This window comes from Podarcis vaucheri (assembly GCF_965113315.1).
Source record: "Podarcis vaucheri genome assembly, chromosome: 6".
Taxonomy (NCBI): domain Eukaryota; kingdom Metazoa; phylum Chordata; class Lepidosauria; order Squamata; family Lacertidae; genus Podarcis; species Podarcis vaucheri.
In genome coordinates this window covers 50,271,038-50,295,364 of record NC_138764.1, presented here as the reverse complement: position 1 = coordinate 50,295,364, position 24,327 = coordinate 50,271,038, and the positions used below count along the sequence as shown (strand labels likewise).

The following is a 24,327-nucleotide window of genomic DNA, read 5'->3' as shown; positions in this document are numbered from 1 at the left end:
TCGATAGGTTTCACAGTAGCAGGGCTGTGCAGAGCTGGTAACAGGCCCAGACCAGATGGGAAATGTAGGCCCCATTTCAATCCCCTTTGCCTCAATGGGGGGATTTGAGCAGGTGCCCTCAAAATTGTTGGCCCATGCTAATTGGACCCCCACTGTTCTGGCCTGAGCAGATGGTATAAGGACAGCCAGACTCCCTGCACAGAAGGTATAAGGACAGCCAGTCTGCATTTAGAGTATATGACTGACCTGGGCTGCCAAGTGGTCGGAGCTATAACCTTGCCCCATTACAGCAGGAAGGGGAAACACTTTTTAGCCCAGGGACCACATTCCCTTACGGGCAGCCTTCCAGGGGCCACACACTTATGGTGGGCAGGGACAGCCATTCTTAACTTTGTACAGTAAGCCACATGACAACCCTTCAACAGCTGGAAGTCTCACACACATATACCTGTCTGTATAGGCAAGGAAGAGGCGTCATCAGAGTTCTAGGACATATGCCAGCCAGGCAAAAATGGAGAGTACACAGAACAGGGCCAGTGAGTGGTCTGGCCTAGGGAAGAATCCTGAAGGCTGGTTAGAGAGGCTCAGAGGGCTGTATTCAGCTCATAGGCCAGAAGTTCCCCTTCCTGGCTCTACAGGGCTGCTGTCCAGGGTTGGCATTGCTGTGCACCTGCAGAAGCCTACGTCCCAGAATATGCTCCACTGACACCTCTTGGCCCTGCCTCTGTTGCTCATTCTCTTTGATGTTCCTCTGCCTGTCTCCCCTAAGCAAGTGGACATTGGCAGGAGGAGCAAGGAACAGTATTCTCCATTCACCTGGCTGCGTTGCAACAGGGCCCAAAGGGAGAGGGCGAGTGAATGAGAATTGGTGGCAGCAGTAAAGAGGAAGTGGCCCAATCAGGAAGAAAGCCTGCCAAGACCAGCTTGCTCAAGGGCCTCAGTAAACCTGGAGCTGGTGTTGTTCTTTCAGGTTCAGAGAGAAGGTGGTAATGGGGTTCTCCTTCCAACATACTTGCTACTCTCCTCTGCCATGCCAGGCAGTTTAAGCAGAGCTTTCCTAGGCCTCAGTCGGCATCATCCACTAGCTCACTCTACATGGGTGGCCCATTACACATTGACAAAGAATAGGACATGAATCACTCCCCACAAACAGGTGAGGACACAGATATGAATACATTTCCATATGGTAATGGCATGTATAGAGAAAATTATAATTAATGAATCTTGAAGAAGAAGAAGAGAATAACCCATTTTGACACATTATTAAACTGTTTTGAATATCTCTGCAAACCTTTTCACGTGGTACAGGTTTTAGCAGAAAAGAGATCATCAAACAGCACTTCAGTAAAAACAAGACAACTGATATTTAAGGGGCTTGGTGAGTTGTGAGTGAAATATTTATTACCAATAAATCAAAATGAAACAGAAGATGATATGTCAGAAGACAGAGGGTAATATCTAATGGTATTACTCATGCAGATTAAAGGCCCTTGTGATTCAGCAGAGATTTCTATCAACAAAATGGGGAGGGAGGCAATTTCTCCCAATTTCCTGTCCCACTACAATGCCCCACACCACCTCCCACACTGTGCTAAAGGGTCAGTTAATTCTTTGGAGCAAATTTGGGAGTGGAGGGGCTTCAGAGAGGAGGGGCCATCAGCAAAATTCTCCTCCCTCCTTCTTCTACTGATAGAAGCCTCTGCTGGAGCAAATAACCTCCTATCCACATGGATATGACCCCTAGATTAATAAAAACAAAGTTTACAATCTCTGTTGGCAAACAGTACATTCCCTAGAAGACTGAAATAGCCGGGCAGAACAGTACTCACCAATGGACATATGACGTGAAGTTCCAAATATGACATATGCTAGAGAGCAGCAAAATGCAGAATAAAAACTATTGATAACTGGTAGCGGTAGTCCGGTTATCACTATTCCTGATAGCCCTGGAAGAATGTGTTTTACAAACAATGTATCAAAAGTATCAGACAGATTGTGTCAAAGCAGACAGTTCATTAAGTACTGGAAGCAAGCCAAGCCTAGAATAAGTGATAAATTACTCTTATAGCACTTTTCTGTGCACAAAGTGCTTTACAATGGTTTCAATAGGAGTTTTTCCTTAAGGCTAATTTCAGTGCAAGGGGTGATACTAATTTGAATTAAGGAACCTTCCCTCCGTGTATGCTGTGGTTCCAATGAAACTGCAGCCATGCCCTCTATAAGTGAATAAAAAAAACTTCCCTGGCAGGCTTCCTAGTTGGGCAATTAAAGTAAGGTCTTCTTTTGGCCTTCAAAGCCCACTTCTTCTCCCTCCTGAGTCTCTTTGGCCTCTCTTTTACCATACTTTTAAAGCACAGCTAATGCACATTAAAAGCACATGACCAAAAAGCTTGGGGACTGTGATTTCTTAAGGGCATTGGGAATTGTAGCTGTTTGATGGGGAAACCACAGTTTGCAAAATTCTTTGAAGGGAAGTCAGGTGCTTTAAATACATATTGGATGTGCTTATGGCATTGATCTGCCTTTCCTTTCGGTTTGGCTTTCTCGGTCAGCCGTACACAAATAAAATTATAAGTAGCACAACGTTTAATGACTCCCCTTATCACCTAGGAGTCAAGGAGCGGTAAAGGAGAAGATTCTCTAGCTCCCATATTTTCTGGTCTGCCAAACAGAGGACTACTTCTCCTCTGGAGTAAGGTAAGGGCAGGGCTGGCCCAGGATGTTTCGCTTTTCCAGGCAAAACTGAAAATGCCCCTCCTCCTCTGCCCAGGTATTCAGAGAAAGATGGAGAGGAGCAGGTAGTGTGTGGCAGGTGCATGGGTGGGAAGAGGGTGTGTGGTGGTTACAACAACCATATGCTGGCACCAGCAGTGCCCCTCTCAGCTGTCTGGAGCCTGCCACCTTGTGGTGACCGATTTCCCATGCCTCGTGGGCAGACCAGCCCTGCATAAGGGGGACTCCAGGGCAGGGATGGAGAACCTGCAATCTTCCAGATGTTTTTGGTCCAAGCTCCCATCACCCCTGACCATTGGCTGTGTTGCCTGGGGCAGATAGGAGCTGGAGTCTAGCAACATTTGGGGAACCCCAGTTTCACCACCCCAGCCCTAATACTTTTTAAGCTTGTGTTATCCAAGGGTGGAAACTCTTAAGTATTTCCTAAGGGAAAGGGGAGAGAACTTAAAATAAATAATAAAGACAGCTTGTTTACCTTGAAAAATCTGCACCATCCCAACATTTATGCCAGCGTGTATGTCTCCTAAAATCCATTCAGTGACACGATATGAACAAAGCCAGTTTAGAAAGGGAAACACATTGAGAATGAACTTCCGGAAGAGTACCCACGAGAATCTGAAACAAATTGAACTGTGCTGTTTCTAAGAAAAAGCTTTGCAACTCATCAACTGGATGACTTTCTCCACTAACTAGAGCGACACCTTTGTGGATTAATACTTATCAGCCCTGTGCTTTCATTTATGTTTGGTGACAAATGCCAATATCCCTGATGCCTTTAAATTGTGTTAAGCTTAATATCAATTTTACATCCATGTTTGCAAAAAAGATAAAAAATAAAAATGTGAGGGTTTCATTCCAGGAGACAGAAATTCTGAATACATAAACGTCGTAAGAATGAAAGAAGCAGCTGCTGGATCAGGCCATTAGCTCATCTAGCTCAGCATCCTCCTCTCACAGTGGCCAAGCAGATGCCTGTAGGAAACCAACGAGCAGGACCCACGCACAAGAGCCCTCTCCTCTGATTTGCAGCAACTGGTATTCATGGTTAGTTGCCCCAATAGCCATATCCCCTATGAATTTGCCTAATCCTCTTTTAAAGCCATCCAAGTCAGTGGCCATCACTGCCTTTTATGGGAGCGGATTCCATAGTTTAACAATGCACTGTGTGAGTAAGTACTTTATTTTGTTTGCCTTGAATCTGCCAACACCCGGCTTCTTGGGATGTCCTTAAATTCTAGTGTTATGAGAGAGGGAGAAAAACCTTTCTTCCTCCACTTCCCCACACAACGCACCTCAGTCCCGTCTCCTCCTATTTGCCATTTCTCTATACTAAAAATCCTCAAACTTAATATACCCTCATGGTGGGGGGTGGGGGTGGGAGCTGCTCTATCCCTTGGTCATTTTGGCTGCCCCTTTCTGAACCTTTCCCCAATTCTACAGTATCCTTTCAGGGGTGAGGGAACCAGAACTATACACAGCGTTCCAAATACAATCACACCATCAATGCATTATCAGCAGGAATTTGCTTTTTCCACAGCTGCCACACACTAGGTTGACATCTTCATTGAGATGATACTGACAGTTCTGACTCCATAAGTGTATATGTGAAATTTAAGGGTCTCCCCACCACCCAATAGGCATCAGTTTTTCTGGAAAATGAATATTTTTTTAAATCGTGTGAAATTTACCCTAATAAACACATTTTGGCCTGCAGTTTCAACTAATATACACATTTTTGCAAGCAAATTATCCTCATATAATGCATTTTGGTATGCTGTTTTACTAACATATTCATTCTTATACACATTTCCCCCTAATTTTGCATTTTTGTTTGGTTAGAGAACTGCATCACAAAATTCAGAGACGTGCAACTTTAGGAAGGATGGCTCTGCTTCAGTTCTCATATTGTTTCGGCTTTAAATACAAATTGAATCCTATTTCTCCCCCTTCCCCAGCCACTTCTCTTAGCTCACAATACATTTGTAGGGAGGAAGGGAGGTGAACGACTGGCAGCTGCAGAATGAAGCAGTAGGAACTGCAGCGGTGGCCTTTTGAGCCATGGGGCCATTTGCAGGCAAAGTTTGAAATGGTCTGATGTTGGTCTTGGAATTCATCACATGCCACTATTGATCTAGTCCAGGGGTTGGCAAGGTTTACCTTGCCTGGGCTGGTTCACTCCAGCGGAGATCCCTTTGTGGGCTGGATTACATGAGCGCGCATGCCCGCCTGCCGCGGTGTCTGCGCAGACACAATTTCGGGCATCTGCGTATGTGCAGACACAATTTCCGGCAGCTGCATCTGTGCAGCCACAATTCTCGGTGTCTGCTCATGCGCGATTTCCAGCGCTGCAGAAACGAGTCCTCGCGCCACCCTGGTTTAGTGCAGCGCACGGGGACTCGCCAAGTGAGTGGCTCAGTTTGGGGGCCGCTCGTGGGCCGGTTAAACAACCCCCGTGGGCTGCTTGTGGCCCATGGGCCTTAGGTTGCTGACCCCGATCTAGTCCTTATCCATGCCATTTCATTGCTTTCCTCTCCTTGGGCCACTCCTTGGGCAAGTTTAGCTCTGCAGGCAGGAAGAGGAATGGATATCAGATGCAATGGATTCAACCACCAGGGTGCTTTCTGCATTCCATTGCAAAGTTTTTCTCTCCCAGCACTTATTTAATTTCTTCTCTGAATGCCTTACGTCAAGAGGAGTTCTGGGATCCTTATATGTATCCTTATGTTTATCCATTCCAATAAAAGGGCTCTTCTCCACATAGCTCAGGGATTGGTAGTTGCCTGAAATTTCAGTCTAACTATGTATGTGTTTTATTCATGGTGTAAGCTCTCCAGGCACAGTTTATAAATAGTGCTAACATTTCTAATATATACAGGAAATGGGGATCTATTTGGGTTCAGTGCTTTTGCTGCTCACTTATAATATAAAGTGTCAATGGTAATCTTCAAAGGGATAGGAGTCCCAGTTTACAATACCTGCACTGGATTTTCCGCCTTGTTGGAGGGGTATCAAGTTCCCTGGTGGAGGTGGCATAAATCTTTTGGTCATGATCTTGTTGGAATTCTTCTTCATTGTACACTTTTCGGTTGATGTGGTATGTCACCCTCAGTGGATGTCTCTCATTAACAATATTCTCATTTGAGTCCATTTAGTCACAGTGGTTCTAACATATTAACACAAAAAACCAATGAGATCAGGAGAGTTAATCTCCTGCCACTTCGTAAGGTTTTTGAAATCAGAAAGTTATAGTTATAGCAGGGGCAAGCCTGACCCCGGAGACTGAAGTTCTCAGTCCACAAAGCAAAACCAGGTCAACTGCTGATCAGTGCATCCACCACATAGTGGTGGAAACATAGTTCAAGAAGTCTCAGATATGAAATATGAGAGCCTGGTAAAGAGAAGGCCTGCTTTTTATTTACATGCCAATAAACATTTGGGGGGGGAGAGAGGTTTATCTGTACTAGCAGCTCTCTGGTCACCTTGATTGTATATAAAATAATGATTAAAATTTAAAAATTCAGAATTTGATGAAGAAAAAAACTAGTTTTCCTAATATGCCTTATAAAACAATGTATTGTCCCATTATTATTATTATCAGGGTGGCTTTTCCTGAAGTTCCCCACGGCGAATGCATTAAACCTAACTTAACCCAATATATTATTTCTATAGAATTCATCTTACAACTTGTGCCTGCAAAGGGTTTCTTTTTCTTTTTCAGAACTGAGTTAACAACAAGAGAGGAAAAAATTATATTAGGGGGCTCACATGAAACCAGGCAAATTATACTTTTGTATGAAATAGTTAAAAGAATGGAGAATCAATGAGGCAGAAAGAGATGGAAATAATTTTACATGGTCTTGTTAATGATTTTAAAATGACCTTGGAGGTTGATAGGCAGATGTTATTTGAGATCTATTGATCTGTTTTGTTAAAAAATGTCATTTGTGGCGAATATCCTTTAAAAAGAACCAGTTACACAAATAATGAAAATGTCAAGCCTTAATACTTAGTGATATTTGTCCCTGGAAAATGGATTGGCTGGCTTCTAAGAACTATTCAGTACTTCCATCCAGTGACAGAAAACAGAAGTGCTGTTCTTTGTGGCAGTCCTTTCAGCGTAATTGAGAGAATTACATTCATGAATCAGCCAAGAAAGAAATAGAATAGAAGGATCATTAGCCATTTCATTATCCTTTTTTATCCACTAAGACAGATTTTAATTATTATTATTTTTGATCAGCAATAGCATGGAAGGTGCCATTGGGGGGGGTGTTTGATTCACGCCTTTTGGAAAATCAAAAAGCTTCTGGATAATCTGACATCACAACATGAAGAATAACTAATAATTTCCCACAAATTCTAGATAGTTTTTTCATATTAGTGCAACAGCACCTATGGGCTGGTTATATGAGAAAGACTGAAAGAGGCTAGAGGATAAGTAAAAGGATAAAAATAATTGTATTTATATTCTATCTGGTAGTTATAAGAACTACAACTGAACTTTAAGAATTGGCACCTGAATTTGCTTTTCTTGGCTCCCCCTTCCTCTTTCCTTTTGTGCTGTGTCTTCCAGGCAAGCTGGTGGGTAGGGACTCTCTTGTTTTAAATGACTGCGTAAAGGCCCTTCTGGGAGCCTTCTTGGCTGAAGAGTGGGGTACAAATGCTCTAAATAACAAAGAAATAAGTTGAACAAGAACATGAGAGAACATGTTCTTAAAGGACTGATAAGAAAAGTTTGCTTTGTGTGTGGAAACAATTAGAACTTAAAAATTGTAGCACCGCCATCACCACTCTCATCAGCCTTTCTCTTTAATAATTATAAACTCAAAGTGGCTTGCCAAATTAAAATCTAAGCTTTAACAGCAAGACATAGCAGAGAAGTTTTTTTTAAAAAAAACAACCAAAAGTATTTAAGAGTAATAAACCAGATTTATATCAGTAGTGGATTGGCAGGGGAATATGATTATCTCCTTTTTTTGTAACAAAGTAGTATTTGCTTATATCAGATGCCCCCACCTCCAATATACAGAAACTGCTACCCTATCCGTGAGGGGTCCTGTTTTGTGGCCCTACTGGTTAGCCCCACTGGTTAGCCCCAACACTGCTGCCTAGTTAAAGGTATGTGTTCATGGTCCTATTTCCAAAATGAATTGCAGGCAGAACAGGTTTTTGCCATCCCCGAGGCAGGTGAATACCTGCTCTTTAATGTGAAAGAGAAAAAGGGGCTGGGGTCCTATGTTGTGTTGCAACAAGAAATTGCCCCCCCCCCACTTTTTGTTACTAGCGACTGACTTATTTTTTTAAATCTTTAACGGTTACAACATTAGCCCAGTTTAATATCCTACTTCCTCTTGTTGTTCACTTACTATTCTGGATGATTCAGCTCCTTGATCTGCTACTTTCCTTTTTGTAGCTACGTTACTCGTTTCTCTCTAACAGTTAGAACAGTTTAGAACCTCTGTGTTCTTTTAAATAGCACCAGTGGCAGTCTGGCACTGGGACTGAGCGTTCTGTTGCATGATGTAAACATTTCCCAGGCTTCCATAGTTCCACTTGATGGTGCTAACAGTTGTCAGTAATGCCTAATTTTCTGCATTAGTTTAGCATTTCTGTTTGAAGATTATATCCTACAATTTTGCATCCGTGTGTGTGCTGGCATGGATGTGTTCTTTGTTTTTTCCCTTTTTATTCTTAATGTCACCCTGATGTTGAGCATTATAGAAGTGAACTGGGAACATACTGCTTAATTAGGTAAAACCTCAGAGCAATATAGTATGCCTGCAACTTGTACACATTTAAATTATATGCTTTATAGAAGCCAATGGGTTTTGACTATACACACAATTTTGACTTTGCTTGTTGTTGTTTTTACTTTTTGGGTTTTGACTTTGGGCACAATGCCCTGAACATAACCTTTGCAAAAGTTGTGGCCTTACTGCATAGCAATTTCCTGATACTGCTAAATCTCTGTGCTCTAGTTGTAGGGTGACTTGCAGCCTGTGTAGCACCAAAGTTCACTGCTATTGCCCTAAAGTAAAACTGAGATAATATGACTTTGAGATTTAGCTGAGTAAACAAACAGTCCCCTGGATAAATGGGTGTGGGTGTGTGATTTAGGGCAAATTCCTTCCTTACCCTCAGTATTTTTGGCCCACCTGACTTTAGTGCTGTAGAGCTTTACAGTGGTACCTCGGTTTAAGAACAGCCCTGTTTACAAACTATTTGGTTTACGAACTCCACCTTGGTCTAAGAACGGAATCTGAACAGTGGAAGGGCACCGGCGGCGGGAGGCCTCATTAGGGAAAGCGTGCTTCAGTTTAAGAATGGTTTCTGTTTAAGAACGGACTTCCGGAACAGATTAAGTTCGTAAACTGAGGTACCATTGTACTTCACCGTTTGGTTAACCGCTGTCTTAGCCCTTATACCAAGAACTAAAGCCCCAAGTGACAATGTCCTAGAACACTATTTAGACTTACAGTGTGCATTTTGTAACACTAAGGATACTTAAAGTGCATTTTGTAATTACAAGGCTGAAGTTCATCCTGGTTATGGGGTGCAAGATTTTAGAATGAGCCAATGTTTGTTTTAAGGGCAGGGCATAGGTAAAGGTAAAGGACCACTGACAGTTAAGTCCAGTCGTGAATGATTCTGGGGTTGCGACACTCATCTCACTTTACTGGCCGAGGGAGCCAACGTTTGTCCACAGACAGTTTTTCCGGGTCATGTGGCCAGAATGACTAAGCCACTTCCAGTGAAACCAGAGCAGCGCACGGAAACGCCGTTTACCTTCCCGCTGGAGTGGTACCTATTTATCTACTTGCACTTTGACGTGCTTTCAAACTGCTAGGTGGGAAGGAGCTGGGACTGAACAATGGGAGCTCACCCCGTCATGGGGATTCGAACCGGTGACCTTCCGATCGGCAAGCCCTAGGCTCAGTGGTTTAGATCACAGTGTCACCCTCACTTCTTTCTTTATGCTGTTTGTCAAAAGGCCTGCAGCACTGTTGGGATCAGACTTGGGTTGGCAGGTGAATGTAGAAACCGGGAAGGGAGGGCTGACGGGTGGGAACTGGGGTTGGAGGTGGGGTGGGGCTCTCTCTGGCCCCCCCCGACTTCAGCCGCTTTGAAAGAGAGGCAAGGTGGTGCCTGATGCTCCATATATGGAAGTCAACAAAATCAGCAGTGAAATGTGACTTGCAGTACTGGCACTAGGATGGCACCCTCCATGACACCCAAGATAAGGAGGCTAGGTTAGGGAGTGCATACCTAGCTCTCTCCTCTGGTAGAGGGGAATCTGTGACCCCAAATCTGCCACCAGAGGCGGTTGCCTCACTTTGCCTAATGGTAGGGCCAACCCATAACTTATCCTGAGTCTAGACTGAAGTGTGTGCACTTTTGTCACCTAGCACCAGGTGCCACCTTCACAGTTCAGAGCTGGTTCTTAGCTACCCTGATCTCCTTCTTACCCTGCCTCTTCCATTCTTGGATCAATCCAAAACTATCCGTGTGATCCCAGGGTGGTTGATTCCGGGGCGTCTTTTGCTTATCAAATGTCAAAACTGGAAACCAGGTGTCCAAAGATCGTGGTCTGTCACCTCACCGTTTTAACTGCGTTGGTTGGACGGGTTCTTCAGACGACGGCAATCTTTCAGGCTGCTGCAGCCTGCCAGACCTGGCTCCTCAAACACAGAGTTGGGCGCTGATGTGGATTTATTCGCACCCATGAATGGGACCCTCCGGACAAGAAAAAGGGTCTGGAATAACGCCTGAAATGGTTTCTCTTGAAATCCCCTCGACGCTGCGCCGAGGCTGCGTGATCCATCCTTTTCGCTTCCCTTCACAGGATCGCTGCTGCGTTAGCAATGGCCAGAAGGCTCAGCAGGGCGAGGGAGGCGGGGCGTCGCACAGGGCGAGCGCGGGAGTGGCGGCAGAGGGAGAAAGAAACCCTCCGCCTTGGCGACAGCAGACAGTCCGTCGGCGGAGGTGGAAGGGGGCGCGCCTGTGGCGCCTCAGAAGTGGCAGGAAAGGCGAGCCGGCTCCTCCTGCGCCCTCGGGTTGCGCCTTTCTTCCTCCCTTAGCGCGGGCGTCTTTTACCCGCTCTGCCTCCGGCGCGCGGTTCCTTGCTCTGCGGCGCCTTCGATTCCAATTCCCCGCCGCTTCTGAAAGGAGAAGCCGAGCTGCCTCGCCGCAGACTCCGCTCGCTCGGCTGCACCATGAGCGCCGACTGCACGAGTTACATGAACGCCGACAAGGTGCTGGTCAGCGCCTTCAGCTGCCCGGGGGAGGAAGGCGAGCCCGGCTCCATCTACTGTTGCGGCTTCCAGGACCTCAAGTATTGTTGCGATGACCCGAACAGCTTCTTCCCCTACGAGCACAACTACATGTGGTGGCTCAGGTGAGACGAGGAGACAGGCTGGGGGGCTGCCCGCCCAGTCCACCACAGTGCCAAGACCCTTTGGTGTGTCTCTGTGTGTGGAATTAGTGGAATGCGCTCTGCACACGCTCAGAGGTTGTATAATGATTCTGTGGCCGTTTCAGTGCTGCCTTAGCACCAGGCTAAGCTGTGGCACTAAGTTAAGCTGAGCCACTAGCAGAGAGGGAATGTGTGTGGCAGGGGTGTGAATGTGCAAACTGGTAGTGTAACCAAATATGGGAACTTTCTGCAATCTAAACCGATTGCTTAGAGCTTGTATTATTTTAGGAGGGGATTTTTTTTTACCCCTGTTTTAGCAACCTTGTAGCAGCAGCAGTGTGAGAGGATCGTCACTTTGCAGCGAGACAAAGAGGTATGCTCAAGAGACGACTTAACATATAATACCGTAATTTCCCCTCTTGTCCTTTGAATCATTGTATATCTATTACTGGCAACAACCAGAGTGACAAAAGGATGGGTTGTCTGAGACTCCAATGCATGCCTTTTCATTAACTCTAATTAATATTAGTGGTACAGAACAGGATAATGGTAGCTACTAGCCTAGTCTAATCCAAATGAAAGATTTGTCTCTTTGTAGAAATAACTGATCATTAATAATTGGCGAAAGAGTTTTCTTAACAAGAATCTGATTTGGTTCAAACTTAATCCAGGTGGTTTTAGGCAAGTCATGTTATATTCACAGTGCAATCCTATGCATTTCCACTTCGAAGTAAATCCTGTTGAATTCAGTGAGGCTTACTCCCAGATAAGTGGGTACAGTATAAGCTTGTAGCCTCCATGTCACATTTGCAATATGGATAGTGTAGCTGTGGCAAGGCTTTGTGCAGCCTTGGAAAAGTCCACCTGAGTTAACAAGCTGAGGGGGCAGGGGGAGGCAGAATCCCTTGTCTAGTCCTCCAATATATTATTGTATTTACTTGTGCTCAAAAGAGGAACAAACTATTGTAGAGGTTTCCCTGCCTGGTTACCTGGAGGTGATTAATAATTGTCACAGGCAACCAACCCTGTGAGTGGTTTACAACAAGCCTGTGCTAATGCACAGAAAACACTTTGAACACTTTAAAAAAAGTTCTATGTTACTGCTAAGTTTGTATGAGTAAAAGATAAAAAGATTTCTCCAATCTGAAGAGAAACCAAAGTATTGAATAAGTTTATATTTTTAAGGAGTATCAACTGTGATCACTTGGATATTGAGTAAAAGAGTATTTGCAAATGACATCTTGTGGGTGGGATCCTGCCTCCCCCTCATGTGTTCAGTGACACCTATTGTACATGCAGACATCACTAAGTACTGTGGCCAAATAAGTGGCTCCTAGGAGGCATAGCCTTGCACATGTATCATCAAAGTTGAAGCTTTCTGGAGCTTAAAACTGTCATAGTAAGCAATTGTGAGTTTTAAGGCTTAGACTTCTGACACCATGCTGAGTTATTTCAGAAAAGTAGACAGACCAAATAGCTACCAACAAGAACAGCTATTTTATTGTCATGACTAGTCAAAAACAGCAGCACTTTCAATGCTGACGGCGTCATTAGGGATGGGATGTCAACTATGGTTGGAATAGCAACATAACACTTAACGTTCTTCATTACACTCTCTCGTCTGCCAGTTTCTTCCTCAGAAGTAACAGATGCCATCTCAAAACAAGAATATCAATCATCAGTGACTGAATTTAGGTACTAAGCTATTCAGGCAGATGGTGCTACTACATTTCATGTGAGAGAAGTCCACCTCACAGAATACAAAATTTCTACAGCAAAGGCTGTGTAGGAATTAAATTCCTGTGTAGGAGTTAAAAAGAAACCTGCGGAATTTCACTTTTTTCATATTAAAAAGTAATAATTTTATACAAAGGATCATTCAAAATAATGATCCTCCACATGTGGTCTGAAGTGGTACAGTCCATACCTTGGGACTCTACACCTGTTTCTGTTGCATGCGAAGACCAGACCAGCAAATGGAATCTACAATGGGGGCCTGTGGCAAAACATTTGCTTCAGGACACCACTTCTGTTTTAGTCCATTTAGAACTGAATATCACAATGGGTGTGTGTGGCTGACAGGCATATTGTCCTTCCTGCAGCAGGAAGTTGGACTAGATAGCTTCAGTCCCCTTCTCTCTCTGAGTCCATGTTTATCTCCCCGGGAATAGTGAAGGAATGTGTTTGCTGTAAATTGCAGGTCTAGCAACAAAAGGCTAGGATTTATTCTTGTAGAAGGAAGGTGTACATGCAATGTTTTTCTATAGGTGTTTTGCATATCAGTACTTCCTGTACCTAATAAATGGGGGGAGTATCAGTTTGCATTTTCTCAGTACAGAAAGTATTGTTCTGATGTGTAAAAATCTTTCCTATTCTACTTAATTCAAGAGGGTTCTGGAAGCTTCTCTGTGTGAAAGAAACAAGCAGAAGGTTCATGATGTTTGGGTTATTCCTTCAGAGAAGCTGAGTACAGCTGGTTGAAACTGGATCTCTTTTCTGTCAAGATCATGCTGACTATAAAAGTGAGGCCAGAAGGAGCCTGGGTTTCACTTTCTCTTTCTTTCTCTTTTCCTTCTGGTGTGGTGTTCTGTATATAGTGCTAAGTTTTAGTCTTATTATAAGTTATTGTAAGTTTAAGTTAAGTCCGCTGCAACTAGATTTCTTATGGACAGTGCCAATCCTGATTGTATTGGATTTGTGACCATTATGCTCATTTGCCTTCGGTAGCAGTAAAGCTCTGCTGGATGAAATACAATTGCCTCTGATCTATTTTTTGGGAATCCTGCAACGTGTTTAAGTTTTTACTCTGCTCACTATACGTTGGAGTTCTGCTCTGGATCAATAAGAGTAGAATTTCATGACAAATTCAGTTCCCATGAGAATATTAAAGACAAATCAGTTTATCTCTATTCTGTCAAAACATCTGTCTTCCTTCTTTAAGTACATGTGATGCTGATAATTTCTTGTTGTGGTGTGCTTGACAATGCTCCTAGAATGTCCAGCACATTAAATTCTGTTGCTTTCTTTTCTCAGTGTTGGAGCACTTATTGGCTTGTCAATTGCAGCAGTGGTCCTGCTGGCTTTTATCATCACTGTGTGCGTTCTTTGTTACTTGTTTATCAGCACGAAGCCACAAAGCAAACTGGATAGAGGCCTCAGTTTAAGCTTACAGTCAGCAGGTAAGAGCTCTTCATTTAGCAGAGAACATTCAGATGTTTCCTTAGTAGTTCCAAGATTCCTCACCACCTGGGTTTTTAAATTGTTCTGATATCAAGCAGTCTCAAATTTTAGCCTCTCTCTAAATCAACACTAAGCTCTCCGAGTCTTCCAAATTCAGATGGCTCAGGCAACATTTATTCCTTCTTGAAGTTCTAGAGGCAAAAAAATATTCAGACAGTATGTAGCAGGAGAACAAGTAGTCCATTGGGCAATAGAACAGTCACTCAGTACAACAGTGAAAAGGAGCAAGCCAATCACAGGGCTTCATTTTATGCTCATTAGGAAAGGAAGGGAATGGGCTGTTGTATAGCTTGTTGGAAAAGATGCACACCTGGACTGGGAGAACTTAGCAGTTCTCTTAGATCTTGCCACTATCATGTTGGGGAAGACCTTATCACCATTTGAGTGAGAGCTATGGCCTGACCTATGAACTGATCACCACAGTGTCTTTTTGTCTTTAAATACAATATCAGAAGACTTATCTGATGCGTTCATCCTGGCAGTTAGGGGAACATGGATGATAGTTGGCAGATCCTTGATTTTGAAGTGTGGTCATAATCCCACACTGTTAGTGCCCTGCAACTCCAAAACTGGTGCTGGGTCCAGGACTACATTCAGATGCTGAATCTGATTACCACATGCATGGTAGCCACCTTAATCATGGGCACCCCCACACTATACAAAGCATGCAGCTCCCTTGCCCATAACCACAACTGCCTGGTCTGGCTTCAGCTCCAGACTAAAGGCTCCCATTGATGTTAGCAAGTTCTGGTTCGGGCTAATCATCACCAATTTCTGTTCCTTCATTACTGCTGATATACAGAAAATAAGACCAAACAAACTCATATCAAAGGTCATATTGAAAATGTTCATAAATGACAGGAGCCAGCATTTCTTTAAAGAGAGACCTCCTGTTCACCTTCTTGCTGAGTATTATAAGCCATGCTGAAGGAGCAGCAGAGAATTTTTTTTCTAATACGAAAGATTTCCTGATTCCAACAGAGAGGTGTGGAAAGATCTTTGAGGTGCAATCATATTATAGAGAATTCTGTCAGCTCTCTTATTTTATTTTAATTAGCAAAAACACCTAATACTTTTTTTTTTGAAAGGCAAAGTTGAGCCTGACAGAAACAGCAAGCTGCCTTCTTTGCTCCCTTTTTTTGTTAAAGGGTTCCTAATGGGACATTCTCTAGAGATGGCAAGCATATCGGCCTGCTAATTAAGAGATTCTTAGTCCTAGTTGTCTCATCCTTAGGCAACAGACCTACTCAATTTAATTCAATTCCAGATGAAAACTTTTTGTTCTGTGAATTCAAGGGAACTGTATTGATTATCCTCTGAAATTGGAATTAAACCCATCATCAGTCTCCAGCTACTTTTCTAGTTATTATTTCAATCTTTTGAAATTGGGGGGGGGGGGCAGCTGTGGTGTTTCACTAAAGCTCTAGCAGCATATATACTGTCAACTAGTGGTGCAGCAATAAGACTGCTAGCACATTTGCAAAGCTAAGCATGGTCCGGGATGGTTTCAAATTGTATGGGAGGTTCCTGCAATGCAGGGAGTTGGACTAGTTGACCCCCCAGGGTCCCTTCCTCTCCTCTGCTTCATGACCCTGTGATGTAGGCTGCTTCTCCAGATCCTCCAAAGAGGTTTCCTTCAGTGGGGTCATGACAAAACCTCCCATCTGGAAGCACCCCCTTTCTGCCTCATATGTCGTCATAACTATGGTAAAACAGTTGATTTTGTGGAACTTTATCTACCATCAGAAAACACCAGGTCACAGTAGAAAATATGACTTAGCTGTCAATGGACTAGAAAAGGAATAAGCTTTAATGTCCATCTTTGAGCAACAATTGCTTGTGGGTACAGATACAGCAGCAGACATATTGGTCTAATTATTAAAGGAACTTCAGAATCAGATAAACTCATTTATTTCCTGTTTTTCCCCTTAAAAGAATGACCTGGGGAAAGATCACTAAGTGGCACATTTGGTAACTATGACAACCTTAATTAGGTTGATTTGAAATATATATATGTGAATTTGAAGTTTTCCAGCTTGTTAAAAATGATTATTATACTCTTGAGTGCGTTAACTTAAATTTGTTGATACCTGTTCTTATCTCTCTTAATTATAAGGTTAGCTGATGATCAAGTTGCTTTATCATAACTGGATATCTGTTCATTTCCTTTGGAACTAGTCAGTCATGCTTTGAATGTCCCTAATCTGCTTAATTAGAAACAGTAAAGCTGTTGAAACTTTCTACTTGGCCTTTTTAAGTGATAAATCTGAGGCTTTGAGGAACAGCTGACACTCTGTGCAGTAAGTGTTAAAAGGCCAACTACACAAGTTGACTTTGGTGTCTCTGCTTATTAGGGTTGCCAACTTACTAGAATAGTACAAGATGCATTTTAATTGTGACAATAGAGCAAGTTCAGAACTAAGCGGCAAACTCAATTTCAGCTTATGCAGCCATTGCCTTCCTAAACCTTGCTTTGTCAGAAGCTCAGAGATCAGATCTGGAAAGAAATTATGCTAATTCATCCCATCAAGAATAACTACCAGGAGGAGATGGGGCAGCGCTGCAGAGCTACCCACCTAACACAGTAATCACCGTCACTTATTGGGATGAGGCAGAGCAGGGCAGTGTGCAAGGTTGGGGCTGTGCAAGCACACCAATGGATGCTCCCACCAGTGTGCAGACACAGCCTTGTTCTAGCTGCTGCCTTGCCCTGGTAAGACACCTCCCCACTGCACTGCCTGCTCTTGCTAACTATGTGGCTGGAGCATCCTTTATTTATTTTCTTAGAGTTAGAACCCCTTTTCCCCCTGTCATTGGACCCAAGGCAGTCACCTATCCAGATATTGATCAGACTCAACTTAACTTCAGCAAGGTGATGGCTTCATGTACCTTCAGACCATACCAGCAGAGCATCCTCATTAGATCCTGTAACTGAAAGATGCCTCCTTCATTTCAGGTTGACTGAGAAAGATGTCCTTTTTGTTTTTCAGGTCGAGAAACTAGAGGAAGTTCTTTATGTTAAAGAAAGGTGTGTGGAACAGGACATGTACGGACCAGTTCTGCAAGCAAACAGGTACACTGTTCTTCCCGTTACAGCCCCCAGTCTCTTCTTTGTACATGAGGGAATGTTTGCTTTTGAATTCAGGATTGATGAGAATTGTTTGCTATTTGAAAGACAGTATAGGTGTGTTCAAACAAATCCCTTCACCTGTACAATGGCAGAGGGTGTGTTCCCACTACCCTCTCATGCAGTCATGGAACTTGCAAGATTGTTCATTTGTATGCCTACTTTGTTGCTGTATTATTTAGTCCATAAGAGTCCTTGCCATCTTTGTGACTTTCATTGAGCAGGCCCATTCAGGTCAAATATTAGCTTTTGTGAAATGCAGGGATTAGGTAACATTGGGTTATACCCAGTACTGATGTTCCACTAGTGCAGTAGACTTCCATTTGCAAAAGGGAACTTTCCCCATTCCTCCTCTCCAGACCCCTGTGCACCCTCCAGACACGCCTCCCCCCAGCATCTTTTAAAGGTTCACAGAGGAGAGAAGTCGTCTCTTTCTGTCACCCCCTTCTCTCTTTAGCAGATTGCTGGGGGTAGAACAAATCACTCTTCTTAGAGGTCTGAACCGATCACTTGGCAGAGGTTCTCCCCAAATCCTCGTTTTCTTATTCTGAGCTACCTGTGGCTAGTCCAAGACATTTTGATGTTGAGGCAAACCACAAAATGGTACTCTGCTCCCTGCCAGGGAAGAAGGGGTGAGGGAAGATCTACATCAGGAACAAAGGGGGAATTAAGATCCCTTTTAGGATCTTCTGCCTCTGGATCCTGTCACCTGAGGCAATTGCCTCAACTTGCCTCATGGGTGGGCCGGCCCTGCCCCTTACCCCATGAAATTAGGCTGAAAGCCACCGGTTGCCCTCCCCACCCTTATGCAATGTTAATGAATTTCACAACTGACAATTGGAAGCGTTAGAACTCATTGTGGAAACAGTCAATGAAACATTTTCATGAAAGCAAATATTCTGGGACATAGACCCCTGGGTAAGACAGGAAATTAAGTTTGGGCTAAGTAGCTTAGCATTGTTCTACTTCCTGAATAATGAGTGTGGATTGTTTCTTCCTCAGAGAGATGGGGAGATAGTATGTTGTATTGCAGTAGTAACATTTCAGGTGAAAGGCCAAGCTGTCTGCGTCATAGAGCACATAATTCAGCTGAGACAGAAGGATTTAGCCGTTGATAATAAACACTGATTCATCTGGACAGAAGAAAATTATTTTTGTAGTGCACTTGTCTGTGGATTATTGAAAGGGAGGCAGCACAGTGTTGCTGACTGATCAATGAGGATTTGAACTAAAAATGCTGATAAAAGAAACATGCTTTAGTCAACAAATGAAATATACTGCATTCCTTTGGTTGGCTTTATAATCTTATTTGTGAGTTTCAGGGTGCATTTTTAAAAATAACTTTTTATTGGGTTTTATAAACAAGGATCATAATAAATGATACAAATAAATAGACCAAGTCTTCTTGTCATGTGTAATATCTGCAACATATGGTTCATTATTAGCGTTAGGTGTGTAAGTTCTTGGTTTGTGAATTGGTTTAAACAATGGGGAAACAGGGTAGAACAGAGTTAACAGATAGCGTTCAACATTGCAGCGCTAAACACCTTGTGATCAGAAGCCCTTGTGTGTGTGCTTAGATTAAATATGAATAACAGTCATTTCCCTCTTATGTTACCAGTGATTAAGCCTTAGTATATTGATGAACATGGGAGGCAGGGTCAAAGTGAAGATAACAAAATTATTAATAGCAGGGGCTTTTTCTCCAAGCTGTTTTTCTGGGTCTTGAAGCAGAGCTTAGAGTTTATGTAGATATACTTCTTTCTTCCATGTCCACGTGTGTATTTAAGATGAGGAAAACGATCTGATGGCTAATTCAGTGCAGATAAAAAAGAGGGCTGGAAAGCAGCTACCATAAATTTCTATGGTTTTTGCTTAATGCAGAATTGTGAATGGGAACAGATCAATCCATGGCCAAAGAGGAATGCATATATAACATATGCTTTCTATGGTACTTAGCTTGATAGCCTAGAAAGAAAGAAAGAAAAACCATGCAGTTTAATATTGTTTTTGAAATCAGAGCCCTTGGAGTTTCAAAAGCAAGTCTTCTCAAGCATATATTATAGAAGTGTAACTGTCCTCCCCCCCCCCCCGATGCCACTTTACAGTCTTCTGCTGCTCATGAAGAAGCTGTTTCCTTCTGTTTGCACTTTGTGCCTGTTGATATGTTTTATTAGTACACATTTGAAATGTGGCTTGATCAGATCTTTCTGCTGTGCCTTTGATGCACATCTCTGATGCACACCTGTATTGCTACGTCCTTTGATGCACAGCATGACAGAATGTAATGTAGCCAACTGTGCGAGAGCTAGCACTGATTCAACAATGGGACTGAAACCTGATTTGATGTAGTTATACCGTAGTTACATAGCACTACATCAAGCACTAAGCTGGTGTAACAGGAAGCCTTGTTCTCACACTGACTAGTCCCTGTGCAAATGAAATCTTTGTTCCACCACTGCAAGGCTGCCCTACTCCATCTGCTGGGGGAGGAGCTGAAGCCATGACACTGTAGCAGCAGTACCTGCAAGGATCATTGTTAAAGCAATGATTCTTCAACATCAACCTCGTTGGACTGGGCATGTTGTTTGGATGTCTGATTATCGTCTTCCAAAGCAACTACTCTATTCTGAACTTATAAATGGAAAGCGTAATGCTGGTGGTCAACAAAAGAGGTTTAAAGGCTCTCTGAAGGCAAATCTTGAAAAATATAAACACCGACAATTGGGAAACACTGGCCTGTGAGCGCTCCAGTTGGAGAACAGCCTTTACCAAAGATGTCATGGACTTTAAAGACGCTCGAACTCAGGACAAAAGGGAGAAATGTGCTAAGAGAAAGGCACAGCTTGGCAAATCCACACCATGATTAACTTCCGCCCGGAAACCTATGTCCCCAATGTGGAAGGACATGTGGATCTAGAACTGGCCTCCACAGTCACTTACAGATTCACTGTTAAGACTGTGTTCATGGAAGGCAATCTTACTCAGCTACACCAAAAAGAAAACCTGCAAGCCCCTTTCATGGAGCAGCTTTGGCATCCAAGAGACTGACTTGGGGCAAAAACGATGGAGAAAGAGGCAATGCTGTGCATGGCATTTGTATCAGCATTGCTCTGACAAATGAGTGGGGATTTTATACAGGCAAATGGAGTGAAGCTTCATGGTTGTTTTAGCTGTTGAAGTGCAAGCTTCCTAGCACTCTGACCTTGGGCATTATTGATCCATTGTCCCCAGCAGAATGCAAGAGGGCATTTTCCTACTTCAGCTACTATCTGTTGATGAATCTGTTTGTGCTTATGGCAGATAGCTGTTGATTTGGCTAAATTAGTGACAAGTTAGTTGTGAGGTCGGAAATCCACTAACAGACTCTCCCGCGTTTTTGTTATTGTGCTGTTTTGGAGGTTGGCAGAGTAGTGCTCTGAGGAATATTATTTAACCTTTCTTCCCATGCCCCTTTTCTGATGGAGCTGCTAATAGTTTCCTGTCTTTTGCCTCCTTTTGGAGCTAATAATAGCTTGGGAGGGGAAAGCAATTTGCACTAGAGAAAACACATAGGAAGAAAGGGTGAAACTTTCCCAGAGCTGATCTTCAAAGTCACTGTAAGCAAAACAGGAGCTGAAAGATCCTAATTGTGGATGTCCCACATCACACTTGATTTGGCCCCATGCCAAGATATCTTTGTCATCTTCTTCATGCATTCTTTTAGGCTAGTATTAATAACTTTCTGTGCTTCATCACAGAACTGGATTGTTAACTCAGTGTTCTTGTCTTTTCTTTTTTTAAAGCTTATACTTATGAAGCATGTGTAGAGCTACAGCTGTAGTAGTTAACGTGTTCCTGGGTAGGAAACGGATAGTGCAGTTCTCTGGAAGCAAGTCCAGTTGACTTTAATGGGGCATTCCCAGATCTAGGATTCTAGCCTGGGGTTCACATTCCTGCTTAGCCCTTGATCTTGGCTGGGGTAACATTATTTCTTGCTTCTAAGGTTATTAGTCACAGAGTTATTGTGCAAATAAAATATGATTGCCCCATGTATGCAATCCTGAGCTCCATGGAGGAAGAGTGAGATTCAAGTATGACAAAGACAAATCTATTCAGAAGAAAGAGAGAGAGAGAGAGAGAGAGAGAGAGAGAGAGTTTTTAATAGTGGTTTCTGTTTTGTTTCCATAGCAGAAAACTGCATCTTTCAGAACACACCAGCAAAACTGTCTACACAGCCCCACAGAAACAAAAGGAGTCTCTTGTCTTTAAGCTGGACTGGAAGAATCCAACTCAAGAAGCCAAGGAGCACTTTGAAAGTTGTTCTATTGCTGCTGTGAAGGCTATTGATGCTCAGGGGCCAACCTGGACAAGTATCCAGGAAAACGAAATCATGATTGTCACCATTCATGTACATTGCAGGCCCTGATCCACTGACAACCTTCCCCCTCTGTTTTACAAGTATGTATTGTCTTATATTTGCAGGAATGTTCACTTTTAATTAAATGAGCTACTATTGCTTTTTTTTTTAAAAAAAGTAACCTGTTGTTCATACAGACCATCTTACATGCCCAAAATGCAAATGCAACAGTATATTTTGATCTGCATAACTTCCGTTAAGAAAGTGATTTTTTGTGTCCCAATATTTGCTTTGAATTATGCATCTGCAAACATTTGCGTTAAACACGTGGTTCTTTCTGAACAGACAATACCCCGCTTCCTAAGATTTCATTTGTGTCTTCATTGTGTACTGCGGAAACACATTTTGATGATATCTGCTCATACATATTATTTATTTATTTCTGCCCCACTCTTCCTTCCCAGGGGTCTAAGATGGCAAAGAAAAACCTTAAGTACATTATACAAAGTAATATCAGTAAAATGATTTAAAAGACAGAATTCACAGTACATCAGACAAGGGATTACAAATGATCAGCTGCATTCACTCTACTCCAAAGGCCTGGATTAGCTGTTGGCAGAATCAGGGAGGGGGGCACAAATGCAACTCTAGCAGGAGAGAGTTCCACAGTTGGGGTGCCACCACAGAGAAGGTCTTGTTCAATGTCACTGCCAAATGGGCCATGCTCACTGACCCTGAGCAGGGCCTCCCCTGCAGCTCTTAGGGTGAAAATAGGCAGATGTTGAGAAGGCACGATAACTTTACTATATATACTATTAAAGTTAGTTGTGGCAATTCAAATTGTAGCAAAAACCAACAGTGCTTCACTCAAGGCACCAACATGAGCAAGAGTTAAAAGTGCATGTTCAAAGCCAAATTGAAGAGACTCCTCAATGTATTACATAATCCTAAATAGAAAGATGCAATTAGCAATTAAAACCAGTTCCATGAAATTGGCTTGATAAAATTAAAAAGCAGGTAAGTAAACAGTTTACTAATTTGCCAGGAGCATTTGAGGCCCACAGGATCTGCTTCAGTGGCTTACGGTTTATAAAGACATCTGTTAGTGACACCTTTGTTCATCAGAGCAGCTGTTTCTCATTAAACCATAGGCTGACAGTCTTCTATGCATCATGTTAACGATAAGCAAGTCTGTTTAGCTTACACTATTATTTTTGAAGGCTTACAGTGATCAACTCTCCTATATTAATTATAGACATAAACTTGCATGGGGTGGAAAACCCATGGCTATATAAATAAATATTTCATTCATAGCAGGAAAGGCTGCACATCACTTTGAGGGCCACTTCTGTAGTTCTGCTAACTCAAGTGAGCTACATTGTTATGTGAACCATAGAAAAGTATTTTGATTACAGTGTTAACTCATTGTCATCTTTTCAATTCATTCTCTATTTCATTTCTGTGCTATGCAGTGCTTTCTCACTTTTCACTAATACCGAACTCCACTTTCTGATCATTTTCCCACCTTTTCTTTCTTTCTCTCTGCTCCATAGTACACTGTCATTTCTTTCTGTATCCCAGAAGTGGGGAGGCTATGCCTTCCACGTGTTGCTGGGCTCCAAGTGCCATCATACCTCATCATTGGTCATGTCAGTTGGGGCTGATGGGAGTTGTAGTCCAGGGTTTCAGGCAGGGAGACATTTAAAGCCCTATCTGGAGATGCTGGGGATTGAACCTGAGACCTTTCTGCATGCAAAGCAGATGTTTTGTCCCTAAACTATAGCCCTTCTCCACGAACTATTTCTTTCTCTGCACAATCACAAGTCTGCATTTTGTTTGCTTTCCCCAGATACTGTACACTCAGTTTCTCAACTGCCTCATCTGTTTTTGCCCACATTCTCCTCCACTGAATTCCATTTCTGAATTCCATTATCTCTCTGCTCCCCCTCTGTACTTTAGTCTACCAATCCTCTCTTTTCTTATTCACAAGTTTGTCTGCAACCACACATCACTTTGTTTTCCTCTCTCTGCACTTTTCCTTTCTATTCCATAGTGTAGGGGCTGAAGCTGATATGAATAGTCAGAGACAACAAGCCCCACCATCACAGTGCTTTTGTGATAGGTTTTTTTTTTTAAAGTGTCATATTAAATTGATTTTTGGCATGAGAAATGGTCTAGCATCTTATTCTGCATGCTCCATGCATCATGCCAGTACTCCAACACTAATTGCTCCATCTGTCCACTCCATTATTGCCAAAGCTTTTTTAAAAATGTAGAATGAGATCTCAACCAGTTGTTTTCATCAAAATCCCTAAGGACCCGCTGCTCTTACCCCCGGAAAATGTGCATTTGGCATCACAGAAAAGGGACAACTTCAAAAGCTATTGTTGGTACTCTGCCATGCTTATGTGAATTGTATGCAAATGATTTAAATTGGTGATTGTATGGAAATTAAAATGTGGAAATTATTGGTTA

The 24,327-nt window shown here is 42.8% G+C and overlaps 2 protein-coding genes across 7 annotated transcripts in view; one reads left to right on the top strand and one right to left on the bottom strand.

Annotated features, from left to right (window-relative positions):
• SLC26A8 (solute carrier family 26 member 8) overlaps positions 1-8,239 on the bottom strand; it is a 32,511-nt gene extending 24,272 nt beyond the window's left edge. Inside the window, exons 1-6 of one of the 4 annotated variants that reach the window (XM_082228188.1) lie at positions 8,100-8,229; positions 7,250-7,398; positions 6,740-6,842; positions 5,709-5,896; positions 3,209-3,348; positions 1,830-1,946 (exon numbers count right to left, since the gene is read on the bottom strand). In XM_082228188.1, the coding sequence (XP_082084314.1) occupies positions 1,830-1,946; positions 3,209-3,348; positions 5,709-5,881 (430 nt within the window). In that variant the 5' untranslated portion in view covers positions 5,882-5,896; positions 6,740-6,842; positions 7,250-7,398; positions 8,100-8,229. Of the gene's footprint in view, positions 1-1,829; positions 1,947-3,208; positions 3,349-5,708; positions 5,897-6,739; positions 6,843-7,249; positions 7,399-8,099 lie in introns of all 4 variants that reach the window. The other 3 variants (XM_082228187.1, XM_082228189.1, XM_082228190.1) reach the window with 3 other exon arrangements.
• A 1,613-nt stretch (positions 8,240-9,852) lies between these two features.
• On the top strand, positions 9,853-24,327 carry SHISAL2A (shisa like 2A). 3 transcript variants are annotated; one of them, XM_082228201.1, is made up of 4 exons: positions 10,032-11,128; positions 14,180-14,325; positions 17,377-17,459; positions 21,687-24,327. In XM_082228201.1, the coding sequence occupies exons 1-3, from the start codon at positions 10,947-10,949 to the stop codon at positions 17,406-17,408; spliced, it is 360 nt and encodes a 119-aa protein (XP_082084327.1). In that variant the 5' UTR covers positions 10,032-10,946; the 3' UTR covers positions 17,409-17,459; positions 21,687-24,327. The 3 variants fall into 3 exon arrangements, with proteins under 3 accessions (XP_082084325.1, XP_082084327.1, XP_082084326.1); XM_082228200.1 differs by having other exon boundaries at positions 10,036-11,128; positions 21,684-24,327; XM_082228199.1 differs by lacking the exons at positions 17,377-17,459; positions 21,687-24,327 and having other exon boundaries at positions 9,853-11,128; positions 14,180-14,765.